General features: G+C 43.5%; 1 protein-coding gene across 3 annotated transcripts in view; it reads left to right on the forward strand.

Annotated features, from left to right (window-relative positions):
- The window catches only part of LMTK2 (lemur tyrosine kinase 2), a 100,633-nt gene that overhangs the window by 50,601 nt on the left and 31,208 nt on the right, over positions 1 to 18,824 (forward strand). For all 3 annotated transcript variants that reach the window (XM_055292290.2, XM_063646116.1, XM_055292291.2), the window contains exons 6-7: positions 2,595 to 2,682; positions 14,703 to 14,836. In XM_055292290.2, coding sequence (XP_055148265.1) covers positions 2,595 to 2,682; positions 14,703 to 14,836 — 222 coding nt within the window. The remainder of the gene's footprint in view (positions 1 to 2,594; positions 2,683 to 14,702; positions 14,837 to 18,824) is intronic.

Consider the following 18,824-nt stretch of genomic DNA (forward strand, 5'->3'; position numbering starts at 1 on the left):
GAAGTTATGGAGGCTGGAAAGTCTAGAGTCTGCAGGGTGGACCAGGAGGCTGGAGACCCAGGGAAGAGTCGATGTTGTAGCTCAAGGCTGAAGGCTGTCTGCTGGCAGGACTCCTCCTTCTGTGGGGGGGAGGTCAGTCTTTGTTCTGTTAGGGTCTTCAGCTGATAGATGAGGCCCACCATTGTTGCAGGATTTGCTTTACTCCAAGTCCACCGATTTAAATAGTCATCTGCCGGGCACAGTACCTCAGGTCTATAATCCTAGCCTTTTGAGAAGCTGAGGCTGGAGGATTGCTTGAGCCCAGAAGTTCGAGACCAGCCTGGGCAAAGTGGTGAGATCCTGTCTGTACAAAAAATAAAAAAAAAAATTAGTTGGGCATGGTGGCACTACGCACCTGTAGTCTCAGCTTCTCAGGAGGCTGAGGCAGGAAGATCACATGAGCCCAGGTGTTCAAGCCTGCAGCGAGCCATGATGACACCACTGTACTCTAGCTTAAATGACAGAGTGAGACCCTGTCTCAGGTAGGTAGGTAGGTGAGTGGGTAAGTAGGTAGGTAGGTAGATAGATAGATAGATAGATAGATACAGAGAGACAATAATTTCATCAAAAAACACCCTCACAGAAACATAATAAGGATAATATTTGACCAAATACCTGGGCACTATGGCCCAGCCAAGGTGACACACAAAATTAACCGTCACGTCATGCAACCCAGCAGTTGCATCCCTTGTCATTTATTCCAGAGCAGTGAAAACTTTTTTCCATACAAAAACCCTTGCATGATTGTTCATAGCAGCTTTACGTGTAATAGCCGACAATTGGAAAAACTAACATGTCCATCAGTAGGTGAGTGGTTCAGCAAAGCAGTACATTCCTGGAGCACTGCTCCCACATTAAAAAAAAAAAAAAAAAAAGAACCGTTGACACATGGAACACCTTGGATGACCTCGGGGATTATGTTGAGTGAAGAAATCAATCTCAAAAGGTCACGTACTATACCGATTCCATTTACATAATATTCTTAGAATGAGAACATTCTAGAAACGGAGAACAGGTTAGTGGTTGCCAGGGGTACAGATGGTTGGGGTGGGAAGATCTTTGTGGTGATGGGATAGTTCTGAGTCTCCATCGAGGTGGTGGTTACACACATCCGTGCACATGCAGACCTGGCATGGAGCCCTGCACACACTTTTTTCACAGTGGCAGTTCCCGGGTTTGGATGTTGTACTGTACGTCATTGTGTCAGATGTAACCAACAGGGGAAACTGGGTGAAGGGTATACCAGGCCTCTCTCTGCTGTCTTTGCAACTCCTGTAAATTCAAAATTGTATCAAAATAAAGGTGTTTTTTTTAAACTATTTTGGCATACCTTTTATTTAACTATATTTTCTTTTGGACACAATATTTTCCAAAAGGAGTTTGCATATACTGTGGAAATTTATGGAAAAGAATGTATAAGCTAGATAGCCTGAAGGAGAAACTGAGTTATTTAGTATCTGGATTGAAATACATATTGAATTTGTTTTGTTGTTGTCGTTGTTTTGAAGCAGTGTCTTGTTTTGTCCCCCAGGCTGGAGTGCAGTGGTGTAGTCATGGCTCACTGCAGCGTCCACCTGCTGCGCTCACGCAATACTCCCGGCTCAGCTTGCTGAGGAGCTGGGACCACAGTTGCGCGTCCCCACACCCAATTAGTTTTTCTGTCTTTTGTACAGATAAGGCCTCCCTTTTTTGTCCTGGCTGAAATACTTATTGAATTTGTATATACAGTTGGCCCTCTGTATCCATGGGTTCTGTATCCATGGATTCAACCAATGGTGGATGGAAAATATGAAAAAAAAAATGGAAAGAAGTAACAATGCAATAATAAAAAATACATAAATAAACAATACAGTATAACAGTTTTTTACATAGCGTTTACATTGTATTAGGTATTACAAGTAATCTAGAGACTATTTATATGGGCGGATGTGCGTAGGTTGTATGTAGATAATGACACCGTTTTATGTAAGAGACTTAAACATCTTCGGTTTGGATTTTGGTATCTTCAGGGATTCATGGAACCAGTCTCCTGCAGGTACTAAGGGATGACTATATAGTCTGCCCTCTTTTAAATGCTGCTTTAAAATATTATCTTTAAACTTAAATTACTAAAGATAAAAATTCTTGAGGCCAGGCATGGTGGCATGTGCCTGTAATGCCAGCTATTTGGCCAGCTAAGGTGGGAGGATCACTTGAGCCCAGGAGTTGGAGGCTGCAGTGAGCTATGATTGCACCACTGCACTCCAGCCGGGGTGACAGAACGAGACCCTGTCTCTTGAAAAAAAATTTTTAAAGTTTCTTATGTTAAGATTTCTTTTTTAATTTGTGAAAATATTCACTTGATTGGTTTTGAATTACTTGCTAGATAACTTAGTATACACCTTTTAAGTATAATCTTTGTGATCCTTTTAGCCTGTCATTTATGTAAATATTATATAAATTATTATGAAAAAATTTGGATTACTGTTTGAATAATTTTATTATTATGCTTTTGTTTGAATAATGTTATTATCATGCTTCCTGATGAACAATATTATGGCTTTTATTTTTCCCAGCATTCTTCAGCATCCAAATATTCTTCAGTGTGTTGGACAGTGCGTAGAAGCGATCCCCTACCTCCTGGTGTTTGAGTTCTGTGACTTGGTAAGTTTTTTGAAGGAATTCAAGTTTGAGCATTCCAAAGGTTGTACTCAAGCGTTTTTGACAGATGGACATGCTGGATGAGGGGTTACTTTCATGTCTGTCCCCCACTTGAAGAACTTTATGATGAGTAACTTTTATTACCTTTGGTGATAGTGATAGTGTTGACTGACACTTACATAGTGGTTGGTTACACAGCAGTCCCTGTGCTAAGCTATTTAGTTGCCTTACCATACTTAATGATAACAAACTCCAGAGTTAGGTACCAATATTTGTCCATACTTTCCATGTGATGGCCATGGTGTGGATCAAGTGTATAGCAGAGCCGGAGCCAGAGCTTGGATCTAGATGTGCCCTCCTAAGAGCTTGAACCGGGCTTGAAACATCTTGAAACACTTTAACCCCCTGAGAGAGCCCAAGAATCACTTTACCTAGAGTACTCCTCATCTGTCAGCATCTGAAAATAGCAAACGTATGTGACATTTATATGTTTAAAGAGTTAGATTTATTTTCTTAAAACCTTATTTCTTAGCATGATAATACTATTTATTGGACAGTTGGAAAGATTGTTCTTTGTGCAGTTTCATGAATAATTTCAATAGTAATTTCTATGTGAAATTTCCTCTAAACATCTTTTCCCGCATGCAGAATATTTCATCTTTTTTAAAAGCCCATTTTTAGCATGTAATTGTTATCTTCCAAAAACAGTGGTGAGCTGTTAATTGGATGAGTCAGGTTTTACTTGATTTCTTTGCATCATCTCAGTTTTTGGAACATTGAGACTTCCGTGGCTGTGCATAGAAAAATAGGAGTACCCCAAAACAAATTCCCAGTTAATTCAAATAACATTTTCATCTGTTTAAATAAAGAACAGTAAGCATCGTGATTTTTTGTTTTAATTCCTAAGTGTGATTCGAATATTTCTCTCATTGGCAGAGGTGGTTGATTAATAAACTTGATAACATTAGCTTTCATTGGATTATGTAATAGTTACCCTCAAATATCTGTGGCTCATTGCAACAAGGTAGTTCTCGCTCATCTTAGGTGTTGGCTTTGAGTCAGCTGTGTCTCTCTTCTGGGCTGTGTTCATCTTCACTCTAGGATCAGTGTTTTTTCATGCCTGTAGATGCTGGAAAAGAAAAAAAGAAAAAGCGTATTCTGATGTCGTTCCTTAAAGCATTCTTCATGGGTCCTCTGGGTCAAGTTTGTGAGGTTGTTTAAATCTCTCATATCTTCTGATTTGGGGGAAGGAGTGTGGAGGGGGTTTGAGTCAGTTTTCTATTGGTTACTGAGACAGGCTTTGGTTATAGATTTTCCTTTTAAGTCTGGTTGTTTTTACATTTTGATGCCCTGTTATGTAGGCATGAACATTTAAGGTTGGTATAATTTCCTATAATTTGAACCTTCTATCATTGTGAAGGGGCTCTCTTTAAGGTTAAAAGCATTAATAAAGATAAAGTCGGGTTTTATCGATACTAATATAGTTAGACCAACTTTCTTTTGGTTAGAATTTGCCTGTCAAATTATATTTCTGTCAATCCTTTTCTTCTCTGGTTTACACCTCTTGTAAATAGTTTGTTGTTAAAAAATTTTTAAATCTTGCAGTCGTGGTCACTTAAAATGGAATATGTAGTTCATTTACGTTTCTTGTAATTAGTGAGATATTTGTAATCTTATCTACCTATTTGGTATTCTTTTTTGTACCTGTTACAATTTTTCTTTTTTGCTTTTTTTCTGTTCTTTGGGATTCTCAATTTTTTTTGTTTGTTTCAATTTTCCCCATCTACAAGTCTGGACTTGAGATATTCGTTTCTTAATTTTTTTGTGTGGTCGCACTAGAAATTACAGCATGCACATTTTTTAACGTAACAAAGTCTAAAATTAACATTTTAATCCTGCCCCAAAGGAGTTGGAACCTCTTAGAGCTCTCTCTCCATGTAAGGAAAACTGGAATTAAACCTACTTTTCTGGGCCACCTCATATTCTCTGCCATTGTGGGGGATGCTTATTCATTGGACACTTAACTGAAGTAAGGCAGCATGCTGCTCCTGGAGATACCGAGACTCAGTGTGCTCGTTGTCCTCCAGGTCGCCCAGTGAGAGGTGACACATGATCAATTATTTAGTAGAGGCATGAGAACTAAGAGGAAGGAGTTCTTGCTGGGATTTCTCAGGGTGTTATTGCATATTATTATATAATTGGTTTTGATCTCCATATCATCAGTTATAAAATGTATGATCCTAGTTATTGTGATATAAAAATAGCTTCCTTTTAGTCTAGCTCTGTGTGACCCATGGAAGGTGATTTTGGCACTGACACAGCATCAACAAAAAAAAGTTAGGACACAGAAATGCGCCCTTAGGTCACAAGGCAAGTCTGCTTGTCAGAGGTCCACTATTCTGGGCTGTTTCATGTTGCCTTTTTTGGTCCCTAAGCTCCTTATATTAATTATAAATAACAGCTGAGACATAGTCTTTGTGAATGACCATCACAGAAATAGAGCCGGAGTCAGCATCTATTTGACAATTGCCCATTTCCTGGCTGATGGAGGTGGCTTGGAAAACTATCTCATATATTTTAGCATTTTCCAGTTCTTCTTTGCCCTTCTGCATCCGTTCCTGAAAGTTCCAGTAGACAATGTTAGTTTTTTCATACAATGATCAAAGACCTTGGCCACTCCGCTTCATGTTTTCTTCTGAATGGGTTCAGAAGGTGGGCTTTGTTTTAATGCTATTTTAATTTATTTTTTATAGCAGCTATCCTTTTTGGGACTAGTAATTTAACCTGTTTTATAAAGAAACACAAAAACATAGCGAAATAACTCCTTTATGTTACCATAAATGACCCAGTATTGATCTAGAGTATTATTTGTATCTTTATCATTGTATAGACATCATTTTTATGAAAATATAAGAAATACATCTGTTCTTTAACTCAGCATCCTTATAATTTTTTCCCCAACAATTTTAGAGCTCAGACTTAAATACATGTTATCCAAATATTTAGACTGAGTATTCAAAGCATATTAACTTACCTAAATTTGATTGGCTCTTATACTTTGGGGTGAATATTATGCATACAGCCTTCTAGAATGAGCAGATGTGACTTCACGAAACACATTTTATGTGACCCTCCTAAGTCACTCGGGGACGGTCACTCCTGAACATCCCGAGGAGCTCTGGTCCCCACCAAAAGCTTCCACTGGCAGTGCAGAGCTAATAGCTGTGTTTAAGCGTCCTACCTAATGGTACATTGATCAATAAAATTTTTTAAACAATCATTGTTCCTCAAATAATTAAAAATACAATTACCATATGATCCAGCTAGTTCTACTTCTGGGGATATATACAAAAGAAGTGAAAGCAGGCCCTCAGGCAGATATTTGCACACGTTATTCACAATAATGGATTATTATTGAAACCACTATTCACAGTAGCTGGGAGGTGGAAGTGGCCAGGTGTCCATCGATGGGTGAAAGGATAAACCAAATCTGCTCTCTCTGTGCAATGGAGGATTGTTAAAAGGAAGGAAATTCCAACACAGGCTACAGCATGAATGAACCGTGAGGCCATTATGGGAAGTGAAACAAGCCAGTCACAAAAAGACAAGTTCTGGGTAATTCTACTTACAGGAGGGACCTAGAGTAGTCAGATTCCTAGAGACAGAAAGTAGAAAGGTGGGTGCCGGGGCAGGCTGGGGCTGGGAAATGGGGAGTTGTTTAATGGATGCAAAGCTTCAGTTTTGTGAGTTGAACAAGTTCTGGAGGGGGCTGGCAGTAATGGTTGTGCAGCAAGGAGAATATACTTAACTCTGGAATTGTAAACTTAGACATGGTTACAATGCCAAATGGTATTTTATGCATTTTTTTTTTTTTTTACCCCAGTAGAAAAAAAATGGATAATTACTTCCCACAATTTAAGGTGCCGTGTCAGGTGCTACCAATGTTAGGGGGCTAGGATGCCCTTTGGAAATCTTTGGTTATCACTTGGCGTGGCCAGTCTTATGTCAGAGTCAAGGTCATAAACACAGGGTGCCACCAACTTGTCCAGCAGTGAGAGGTCACATTGTTTCCTTGGGCAATTTCATACATATCACTTCTGGGCCCTCGTAAACTTGAAAAGGAACAGGTTTTCCAGCGGCAAGGACTAGGGGCCTGACAGGGTTCTTGGCACTGAAGTCCAGCTTCTCTGGGCTCCCACTGTGTGGCAAGAGCGGTCAGGTAGCACCAGCCCAGGGAGCCAGAGAGGGCATCCACTTGAAGGGACCGAGGGTTGTCCATGGGACACACCAAAGTGTCACTTTGACACTGAGCCCAGCTCCCAGCCTGGATGACCCAAAACCTGCCCAGAAACAGGCCCTTCTGATCAGAGGGGCATAACCCAAGGCAGGACCTGCCCCCTGGCCGCAGTCCAAAGGGCACAGAGGGCAGCGGTCCGGGCTCTGTAAAAAGCCGCTGTGGCCGTGGTGAAGGACCGGCTATCGCTGCCTGTCTTAGCAGGTCAAGAGCGATTGAATGAACAGTGGCCTTTTCAGCCGTCATCCTGCATTCATCGTGCCCAATGATAACATCTCCCAAGTAGAAAGGAGAAAATATTTTTGCACTTACTTAATTCCTTGTAAGATGGAATTAACCAGCCTGTTTTTAAAAGGCACTTAATCATGGAATTTTTATGAAAGTAAATGAAAACTCTTCTGAGTGCATTTGGTAGCTGGCCTGCAGCCACAGATTTGCAATGCTGACGGTGACAATGTTTATGAGAGGAGCCGAGAGATGACTGGAGGGTGTTTTATAGAACTTGTTGCCATGGCAGGTACACACCGATCTCACGTGAATATCAAGGCAATGAGACTTTTGATTAAGGATCACTCACTCAACAAAAATGGATTGAGCAAATTCGAAGTGCCGGGAGCTGCCTGGTGCTTTAAGGAACACAGAAGTGAATAAGCCCCGCCCCTGACTTGCCTGCTCGGATGTTCATTCTGCCACTCACTGGTTTATCACCTTGGAAAATCCCTTAACCTCTTCTGTAAAATGGCAGTAATACTGTCTCCCCTTTGAACTGCCCTGACCATTAAGTAAGATGATGGATGAGATTACCGAGCACAAGGAAAATGCTCAGTAAGTGGTGGCCATTTTTAGTTACTAAAATTGATTGATTCTAATTATTAAATAAAAGCTTGGGTAGTGTGTATAGAAGTATGGGAGCCCCAACCAGGATCACTGGGGAAGGCTTTGTAAAGGAAGTGTGGAGACGGGACGCTGTGCCCTGGTGGCGAGGCCGGCTGGGTCTGTTGGGAAGGCTCAAGTGGAAGGGGTAAGGACAGGGAAAAAAAGCACGCTGGAGACCAGGCTGCCAGCGGGGAAAGAAAAAGGAGGATGTAGACTAACCTTTGCCACATCCTAATCTTTCTTAGGTCAGCAATTTCTTCAGCTCCATCAGCTGGCTCCGCAGCAGATGATACTGTGTTCTTGAATGTTGTATCCTGAACTCCTTTACTAAATTCAGCCAGTAAAACATGGAGTCAGTTTCTGAAGGCAGTTCGCAGTGGAGAAGGGGAGGGCATCCACTAGCTATTCTTTGACAGCAGGGCGTTGCTCTGTGGGACTTGTGCTCTTCTGTCTCTCATGAAGAGCGGTGACTTGGGGGCAGAATCAGAGGAGCTTAGACCCGTGGGCTCTTAGACCTGGAAGGAACCTTGGCCACTGCCCACAATGGGGAGTACGACGGGGAAGCTCTGAGCTCTCTGGGCTAGGCCCGGTGCTGGGCATTTGATGTGTGTTCCTATCAAGTGAGTCATCTTGACAATGCTGTGAGACCCGTAGCAGTAGCTTCAGTCTACAGATGAGGAAACCAAGGCTGAGAGAGGGGAAGGGACTGGCTGAAGAATCAGACCCAGGCTGCGTGTGTCAGGGTTGGTGATGGACTTGCCTGAGGGTACAGAGTTACTAGTGCCAAAGTGAGTGTGTTTATGGGTGGCTTGATTTTATTCTAATTTTATTCTATTGTTTTAAAAGTAGAGATGGGGTCTCACTATATTGCCCAGGCTGGTGTCAAACTCCTGGTCTCAAGCAATCTTCCCACCTCAGCCTTCCAAAGTGCTGGAATGACCCAGCCCTGTGTGCTTTTATACCAGGTGGTTTAATGCCACCACCAGCGGGAGGCCTCCATTTTAGAATTGGCCTTTGGTGCAGAAATGCCTAATTAATGGGCAGCTCTTCTTTATGAATGTAGTTATTAATAAGCCCTATGCACCAGGGCACCTCAGGTCAGCAATTTCTCCTCAGGCACCGGGCACACCAAGATGGATGATGTGTCGTTGCCCCTAAGGAGCTCATGTAGAGGAGAGGGGACACGGAGTCACGGTGGAACAGGCGTGAGGAGAGCCGGGGGCACAGGTGGACGGGGTCCTTGACCAGAGACAGCAGAGGGGAGGCCTGTGCTGGACGACCGCATGGGTGGAGGTGTGGGGGTGATTGAGTAGGGGGTACATTCCCAGTCCCTGGATCTGCCCTGTTTCGGTGCCCGGCCCTGTGCTGGGGCCCTGCCAATGGCTTTGGCCCTCCCCATGCCTGGCTGCAGCCTGGGCCTTGGCCCTTGCTGACAGTCTGCCCTGGCTGCCTCTGGCCAGGCCCTTCCTGTCTTCTCTGGTGCCTGCTCCCCCCTCCCCTGCGTTTCCTCCATCAGCACTGCTTCCCCATGTGTGTGGCCACCCTGCTCCTAGGTGCTGTCTTCTTTCTCCCCTGTTGCTGCAGTGACGGGTCGTCGCTGCTTATAACCAAGGTGTGCACCTGTAGCTGGAGCCACACGGAGTGGCAGCTGTGATCTCAGCAGAGGTTCTCTGGCGCCCTCCGATGGTGCTTGGGCAGGCTGATGGGGGCCTCACTGTTGTCCGTAAAAGTTTAAAAAGAAAAACACTTTTAACAGAAAAACTTACAGAATAAGGATATAAAGAAATATTTTTGTACAACTGTACAATGTGTTTTTGTTTTAAGCTAAGTGTTATTACAAAAAGACTCAAAAGTTTTAAAAAATTAAAAAGTAAAAAAAGTTACAGTAAGCTAAGGTATATTATTGAGAAAGAAAAATTTTTTGTATAGATATAGTGTGGCCTAAGGGTCTCTTGAGCCCAGGAGGTCAAGGCTGCATACAGAAATACTTATCATCGTGTTACAGTGGCTTACACTATTCAGTACAGTAACATGCTCTATAGGTTTGAAGCCTAGGCTGTAGCAAGAAACCACCGTATGTAGCCTCGGGGTACAGTAGGCTGGCCATCTGGGTTCATGTGAGTATACTCTGTGATGCTTGCACGATGGTGAAATTGCCTAACAACACATTTCTCAGAGGCATCCCCAGTGTTAAGTGACACATGACTGTACTTTAACAGAATTTTGGAATAATTTAGACTCTCTGTTCTCAAAGTAACATTTACTATACAAAGATAAACTTTCAAAAAGAATCAGATTTTACTTAAAGAGTATTATTTTCCCAAATTAAGTGTCTTTGGCTAGCTTTAATGTACAGAGTAATGAAGTAATAAATTTAAAAGCCCAGTAAAAATGTGAAATTTCAGATTTACTCTTGAGTTCATTCTTATTAGATTGTTAAATGGAAATGATAGGATGGGGCTGCTTTGGGAAAACAGTTGTCCCTACTTTAACCTGTAGGGCATCATTTAGAATGTCTGCCTAAGTGTTTTTTTCTTTTTTCTCCCATTCATTAAGCAAATATTAAACACATGCTGTGTGCCCAGCACTGTTCTAGGTTTTAGAGACACAACAGGGAAATAGACGGAGTCCTAGCCATGTCTAGCTTGCTTTCTAGTGGTAGAGACAGACAAGGAAATAAAACAGCAGGGAGGAACCCAGGCTCTCACGGTTGGATTTATGTTTTCAGGGACTGGCTTTGGCTGCTCAGGCGAATGGATGCAGGGAGACTGGCGCAGGTGTGTCCTCAGGGTGGGGTGGTGCTGGGACCAACACCACAGCAGCGGAGGCATGGGAGGTAGTTTGAAAACAGACCCAGAACTTGGTGACAGGTTGGATGTGGCCACCTAGAGGCAGAACTCACAAATGACATCTTCACTTTTGGTCTGACCCACTTGGAAAACGGCGATGCCAATTACTGAGATTGGCAGAGGTTTGTGCCAGAGGGCTCTTAGGCATACAGGGAGGGAAGTCGAGTCGGGAGATGAGGGGCTGGGCCAGAGAGGTGTACGTGAGGCATGGGCTTTCAAGCCATGGGGTGGCTGAAACCCCTGGGCGGGGAGCGTCCCCAGGGCTGAGGACCAGGACGGAGCTCCGGGGTCCTTATGGATCAGCGAGAGGAGGGAGAGCCAGTGGTGGGGGCTGAGGAAGGAGCGGCCAGTGGGATAAGAAGAGACGCAGGAGGTTGCGGTGCCCGAAGGCTGGTGAAGAAGGACATGTTTAAGCAAGGAAGGAACGGGCCCGTCTCCGTTAACGCTGGTGAGATGAGACCCGACCAGCTGTGCTTGGGGAGAAGTGGGCAGGTCGCTCCTTGATAGGCATGGCGAGAGCAGCTGCCACTGAATGGTGGATGCAAGTGCTTCTGATGGCGGCAAGGGGTTCTTGAACAAGGAGCCAGGACTGACCAGGCTTCTGAGGAGTTTAACCATGGAAAGGAGAGAGAAATGGAGGGCTGGGTTTACCTGGGAGGCGTTTGGGGCCAGAGCAGAGAGAAGAGATGGACCCTCGAGAGGACTCAGCTTAGAAAGGCACAAGACGAAGAATCCATGGCAACCAAAGAGGAGATGATGTATAAGGTTATGGATGCCAGTGGGCGAGGGGACCAGTGGTGCTGAGAAAAAGTAGACACAGGCAGAGAGCTGCTGGGAGGGAAGAGAGGCCCTGGGCTGCGCGGAGGCGTGGCGGAGTCAGCTTCCCCAGTCTGCAGGTCTTCTATTTCATTAGCAGAAGTGGGGGTGTTGTGCTGTCTATATCATTCTTTCATCCTTTCAATAAAATTATTGAAGATTATGTTTTTCCCCAGAATCATCCTATTAAACATATAAATGACTTTAATTTTTCAGTTCTAAAGCTATTTACTTGTTGACTTTTTACACAGTATTGAAATTAATTAATTGCTCCTAGTGTCCTGCAGAAAAGCTATATAAAGCCCGCCCTGGCCATTCACGTCAGCATTGAGGGAGGGGACTTGCGAGAAACCCATTTACAGGTGTTTGAATGACTCATTCCACGAGGGCGTTGCAGGTCACTTGCTCTGCTGGTGGAGAGCTTGGTGTAGCGCTCTGCTGCCATCTAGTGTCATAAGTTTTCCTTCGGCAGTTTTTTGGGTGGTTTTGGGAACCTGAGAAATTTTTAAAACTTGGATAAAGGAATGTTTATTTTAATTCAGAATACATTGCTGTTCTTGGTGAGCTTTTTTTCTTTAAACAATGGACCAAAATAATCATGTCTATTCACTAAGCACCATTAAAGTAAAAATAAATCAGATAACTAAGTATGTCTGTTTTGGATAGAGTGAATCAAATTTTAGTACTTGCTTAACATAAACATCTTTACTCTAATTGAAGATTTTATGTTGATTTTTTCTTTTAAACTGTGGTTCCAGGAGAGCTCTATGGACCTTTCTGGAACATAGAACTAACCCTGGATCCTACACAATCCACGACAAGTCTCAACCATGAGAACCATGACCAGGGGCCTCCAGTAATCTTTGATGTTCTTCCCTATTCCTGGGTTAAAGATATTTTTGCCTGGAATGTACTGATTTTATCTATTCTTAAGTAAAATCCCCTTCTGTTGATTGTATTCTGTCTTTGAGTGAAATTTGGGAAGTGGGCTATTATGGAGAGAAGACATTTTAAGAACAGTAAGTGGTGGTGAATATACTTTAGATACCCCTGAAAAGCAGCCACGCCCGCTCTGCGCTTCCTCTGCCTTCATGGCCAGAGTCGCAGTTCACTGCCTGCCAGCAGCTGCTGTTGGTTTTGAGGATTGGCCAGATTCAGCCCAGCAAAACCATGTTTTTGTGTGAGAGTAAGTTTTTCCTTAGATGGGTATTGGTGGCAGAGGGGTTAGGCAGAAGAATTTCATTGCCATTTCCTTGGTAATATAGATAGACTTAAGCTTTTTTCATGTTTACTTTCTCTATGGGCTACCTTATGAAACTCCCATCCACCTGTAGTCCTGGAGTTTTTTGCTGGAATTTTTCTGGGTGAATTTAATTGTCTTCCGAATCATTTGTTATCCTTGCAACTCCCAAGCTCCACAGAGCCTAACCTGGATGGAGGGGCATATGTTTTTACAAGAAAAAAAAAAAGTTGTCTCTTTCTCCTCTGGAGTGGCTTCTAATTTCATTGGAAACAAAGGAGAGGGCACCACGTTTGGAAGGAAATGTGTGAAGGACAGCAATGCTGGTGCACAGCACCGAGGGAAGGCCACTGCTCCCCTGGCAGAGCAGTCACATGACGCTTGGGAGACCCCAGCAGATTGATGGGATTGACCTTCAGTTATTTTATGTTCATTCTTATAAAATACATTGATGTTGTCTGCATACTGATTTAATTCACTTGCTAAATAGAGCTTTCTTGACTAGTTGGTAAACCAAAAAGTAGAAGCACAGCCCTACCATTTATTAGCTCTGTGGCCTTGGGCAAACTTCTTAACCTCCCTAAGCCTCAGTTCCATATCTGGTAAACATCTTACATTGTATTTGCAGTAACAAGTGCAAAAACTCCTAACATAACACTTGGCTCAGGGCTGAAAGCACAAATGGTGGCAACTATTAATATCAACATTATCACTCATGTAAAGATCTTGGAAACTGGGAATGGAAACAAATTTAGATTCTTGGAGTGGACCTAGAAGTTACCTCAGAATGTACTCAGTATTAAATGTGGGCATATGTTTGTAAAGGAATACTGTGTCTGAAGGTTTTATTCTGGGAGGTATTTGATAAATTGGCTATCTTCAGTAACAGTTACAAGACATGTACTCTTTAGTGGGTCAAGGAAAATGTCCTTCCTCAGGAGTCTTTTTTTTTTTCTTTTTTTTCCCGCTCCCTGCCTCCAGCAGTCTTTTCTTGACTCAGATTTAAAGAACACTGAAAGCTATTGGCTTGCTTTTTAAATTTTATTAACTGATTGGAGGAAGCTTTAATTTGGAATGATACCGTATCAATAAATATTTAATCATGTGGTAAGGAGAATATGGAAGATTTTATTCCTTCAAAAGGGTATTCCCCATAACAGATACACTGTAAACTCCCCAAAACATAGTATCGTAAATGAAAATCATGAAATAAAGACAGCGGAACACAGGGAAGTCTTGGAGGAGGCCTGGGGAGCCCCGCAGTGTCATGTCCGTGTGCTGGGCGTCTGACCGTAAGTTTATTTTCCTGCTCAGGTTGCTCCCCTTTGAAGAGTAGGCTTGTTAACGTGGTGAGTTTTTCTGGAGTGGCTGGAATGTTCTTTCTCTTCACCGTCTCAGGATAGCACAGATCCTGGGGAAGCTGGGGGAGACCTGAAGCAGTTGTTGCTGCACTACCTGGACTTCTCCTCCTTTCCCACCCATTTTTCTTTCCTTCTCTCCCGCTCCATTGCTCCTCCAAGATTTGGCAGTAACCATGGCGCCTTCGTGATGAAGCGCTCACTGCCCAGCGGCCGCCTGGAGTCCATAGAACAGGCAGTGTGAGTGGCACCATTTCTTACACTCTCCGGGTCATCTCTTAGGTAACCTGGGAGTTTCTCTAATTCTACACAGCATTTAGTTTAAATGTGCATCATTGCAAAACTATCCTTTTTTAAACTGTTTTGTTTTCCACGTGTTTATGTGACAAAAATGTTAACTAGTTAGAATGTTCCTAAAAGCATAGTGGTGTTCTATACTTTTGCAGTATTGGGTTGGAACTTCTTTAAGTATGAACAAAAGAAGTTTCTAATAAATAATCTTAACAGTTAGTGTTCACCGAGGCACGTATTTAAGCGCTCACTTTGTTCCTGTGGTTCGTTTTGAAACTCAAACGGGCTGACTTTTGCAGGGTGACCTGAAGGCGTATCTGCGCACCGAGCAGGAGCACATGCGGGGGGACTCACAGACCATGCTGCTGCAGAGGATGGCATGCGAGATCGCCGCAGGGCTGGCCGCCATGCACAAGCTGCACTTCCTGCACAGGTGGGTCCCTGCGTCAGCGGTGCACGCCCCACACAGCGCCGACGGGACAGTCCAGAAAGGCTGCTGGGTTTGTGAAACTTAAGGAGGACAGGAGGTGGCAGAATGAACCCAGCTCATGTAGGTAGAAGCGATCTCATTCTTGCCCATGTCCGGATAAGGGTTGAGTTGGGCTTCATTGAAACCAGTACCAGGGAATAAGATGTCTTAATATATTTATTATTTCCAGCATTTCAAAGAATGTGAACAGTTGTACCTGCCTCAGAGTTGGGAGTAAACAGTCCCGATCCACCATATGGCACCTCGCGTGTTTCATCCTTGCCACACCAGCTTTAGGCTTCTGGTGCCACCCGCCCGGTTTCACGGTGTGTCCCAGTTCACATTCCTGAGAGAGGAAGAGAGAATCTCTAGGCCAGCAGCCTCTGTTTGCACAAGGTCATAGCACTGGTTTCTGGCCAGCTGAAGGGTGGGCTTCAGGTGCCCATTTGGAAGCAAAGGTGTCATGGGATCCAATCTGAAGAGCCCCGTCCCCCCTCCCCCCCGCCGTGTGGGTAGTCAGGGGCTGCTTGTGAGCAGCACAGCGATCTGTGTAGCACATTTCTGTTGCAACCTTTCAGGCCCCACTTGAATGACCGTAGTTCTTTTTTTTTTTTTTTGAGACGGAGTCTTGCTCTGTCGCTTAGGCTGGAGTGCAGTGGCGCGATCTCGGCTCACTGCAAGCTCTGCCTCCTGGGTTCATGACTTGAATGACCATAGTTCTTTGGAACACGTTGTATTTTGTTCAGATCATCAATGGTGATTTTCGTAATTAAAACACCAAAAGACTTGGAGTCCTGTCTCAAATGACGAGTCTGTTCTGTGAACCCAAAAGGAGATTTCTGCTTATTCTCCGCTAGGCTTTTGAGCTGTGCTTTATGTTTAAAAACAACACAATACGTTTAAAATTATTTCTTAGGTCTCCAGGGAAACCAGGCAGTATTTCTTTAGTCGACTTTAAGTAAATCATTTAACTCTTAGTAATCCATTGACCTAAAAAGGAACACCTGTGTGTCTTGGCTTGAAGGGATGTGTATGAAGTATTCTATTTTTAATTTATTTATGTATTTTTTTTTGAGATGGAGTCTCTATCGCCCAGGCTGGAGTGCAGTGATGTGATCTCGGCTCACTACAACCTCCACCCAGGGGTTCAAGTGATTGTCCTGCCTCAGCCTTCTGAGTAGCTGGGACTACAGGCACGCGGCACCATGCCAGGCTTATTTTTGTATTTTCAGTAGAGATGGGGTTTCACCATGTTGGCCAGGCTGGTCTCAAACTCCTGACCTCAGATGATCCGTCCGCCTTGGCCTCCCGAAGTGCTGGGATTACAGGTGTGAGCCACCGTGCCTGGCTTGAAGTATTCTTTTTTGTAAAAAGCAGATCTCACAGTAATATACTTACAGTGTGATTCCATTTTTGTTTTAAGTATGAAAACAGCTGGCTGTATTTCTAGAGGTGTGTGTGTCTAAACAGGCATGGAAAATGCTGTGCCTATCAGACTCTCAACATGACTTCAAGTGGGGACAGAGGAAAATTATTAACCTTCTTCTTACACATTTATATCTTGTTTGATTTACGATAGTAAACAAATCATTCTGGTAAAGTGTTTTGTTTTTTTTTTAAAGACTCAAAAAGTTACCAGTTTTTTAAGACCCAAAGCAGAATCCCTTACATGAAGCTTTATAAAGATTTCGTAATGGAGAAAGCCTATATTTAGCTTTTGATGTCTTTTATAACAGGCTATTATCTATAATTTATATTGTTAATATCTTACAAAATGTAGATAATTACTAATACTGGTTTAGGGATTCTTAAATTTTGGAGAAGGGGGTTTAATTTTAAAAGAGCATCATATTGGAATCAGCAATGTAAAATTATCAAAGACAACTAGAATCTGTATTTTTTAAATTGGCAAAGATATCAGAGTAAATAGTATTTTCCTGTGAATTTCAAGTTAAAGTTTTACTTAATTTCAAATCTTGTGGACTTTGGAATAAGTAAAGATGATGAGTAAATCACATAGTTTGGGTTTTATTCAAGTTCTAAAACTCAAGTTAAAGAAAATCCTTGAGGCCGGGCACGGTGGCTCATGCCTGTAATCCCCGCACTTTGGGAGGCCGAGGCGGGCGGATCACAAGGTCAGGAGATCGAGACCATCCTGGCTAACACGGTGAAACCCTGTCTCTACTAAAAATACAAAAAATTAGCTGGCTGTGGTGGCGGGCACCTGTAGTCCCAGCTACTCGGGAGGCTGAGGCAGGAGAATGGCGTGAACCCGGGAGGCAGAGCTTGCAGTGAGCCGAGATCGTGCCACTGCACTCTAGTCTGGGCAACAGAGCGAGATCCTGTCTCAAAAAAAAAAAAAAAAAAAAAAAAAACCCCTTGAAACCATTGACAGCTGTTTCATTTTGTTGTAAAAAAAAAAAAAAAAAAAAGTAATCATATCTGTATTAAATTTCTGTTTGGGGCAAAGTTTTGTGTTTTAAGATCTTTTTTGTCAGTAGCATATCATATAGTGTATTTTTAAGTTGGAATTTAGAATATTTATTGGTTGACTTAAAGTAGGACTTCCTCTGTTGGTTGAAAATAGAACAACCTACACGTCCAATTAAAGTTCTTAGCTCCATTTGGAAACTCATCTAGTAAGGCACCCCCGGTGAAGTTGTATTTCTACCTATTGTTTAAGAAGAGCCTTAACCTGGAGTGTGAGGAGCCTGCATCTCTGAAGTCATGCATGTGACTTTTGGAAAGCCATGTAAACAGCAGGCGCTGCCAGCTTGCTGCTGTGCCATCCCACTCGCCTTCTGGCCTGGAGCCCAGGACTTCCTGTCCCCTGCCTGCCAGTCTCCTGAGCAGCCCATCCATGAGAAGCCACCAGGTCGCTGTGATGAGCTGAGCCAGGGGGTTCCCATGGGTGGCCTGTTTCCTCACAGCGGCTCATGGAGCTGGAGACCCGGAGGGGGTAGCCTCGAGGAGTACCTGGGCGACCACTGTGTACAAAAGAACTTCTATAGGATTTGCCCAGTTGTAGCGTTACAGTTACTTTCTGCTGTGCAACTCTGGGGTTAGTGTGCAGTGAACTTCCACTGCCTGCAGAGTTCAATGACAAGGTGAGAGGTAGAGAAATGCATTTAAAATCCAGTGACAAGGTGAGAGACAGAGAAATACATTTAAAATCAAAGCAAAATGCACACCTGTTGCTCACTACCGCCCCAGCAGGAGAGTGGAAACGCGCATTCTCATTTGGCAGGGTGTTTGCTGTGTTCCATGCATTTACAGAACGTTCTGTGAGTAGTGATTTGATCGTCAGGGCCACCCCACGCGCCACGAGGCAGGTGCCATTATTCATCCCACTCACAGAGGAGAATACTGAGGCTTGGGATGCTGAGCGGTTGGTCTGTCTCAGCCACTCATTTGATCATTTGATGAGCAGTTTGTACCCAGGTGCACATACCGTGTGTAGTCATTTCTGCAGGAGGAGGAAGAGTTACTTTTGTCTGGGAAGAGTCCAGGTCGATTTTTGGAAGGAGGGCCACCAAAGTGATCCTTGAAGAATGGGCATCAGTTGAAGGCTGGAGGACATTCAGAACTGCTGGAGAAGGGAGTAGCAAGATGATGTATGTGGTAGGAGGAAGAGAAGGAAAGGGAGTTTAGGGAAATGTCAGATAGTCCAGTGTAGCTAGAACAGAAGATACAAGAGAGAAGATAGTGGGAGATAAGAATAGAGACGCAGCTTGAAACCAAATTGCAGAGGGCCTGAGTGCCAGGATAAGGCCTTCAGGCTGTGTTCTGTAGGCAGTAGGATGGCATGCCCAGAGCTTTGTGTGTGCATGTGCGTGCATGTTTAATCACTATTGCACTACAGCTTAGGCTGGTTTAGAAAGAGAAGGCACTACCGAAAAGAAAACCAAACAGGAATTCATATGTGGCGGATGTCCATGAAGTTTCCTTATTT

Source organism: Symphalangus syndactylus, chromosome 9 (assembly GCF_028878055.3).
Source record: "Symphalangus syndactylus isolate Jambi chromosome 9, NHGRI_mSymSyn1-v2.1_pri, whole genome shotgun sequence".
Lineage (NCBI taxonomy): Eukaryota > Metazoa > Chordata > Mammalia > Primates > Hylobatidae > Symphalangus > Symphalangus syndactylus.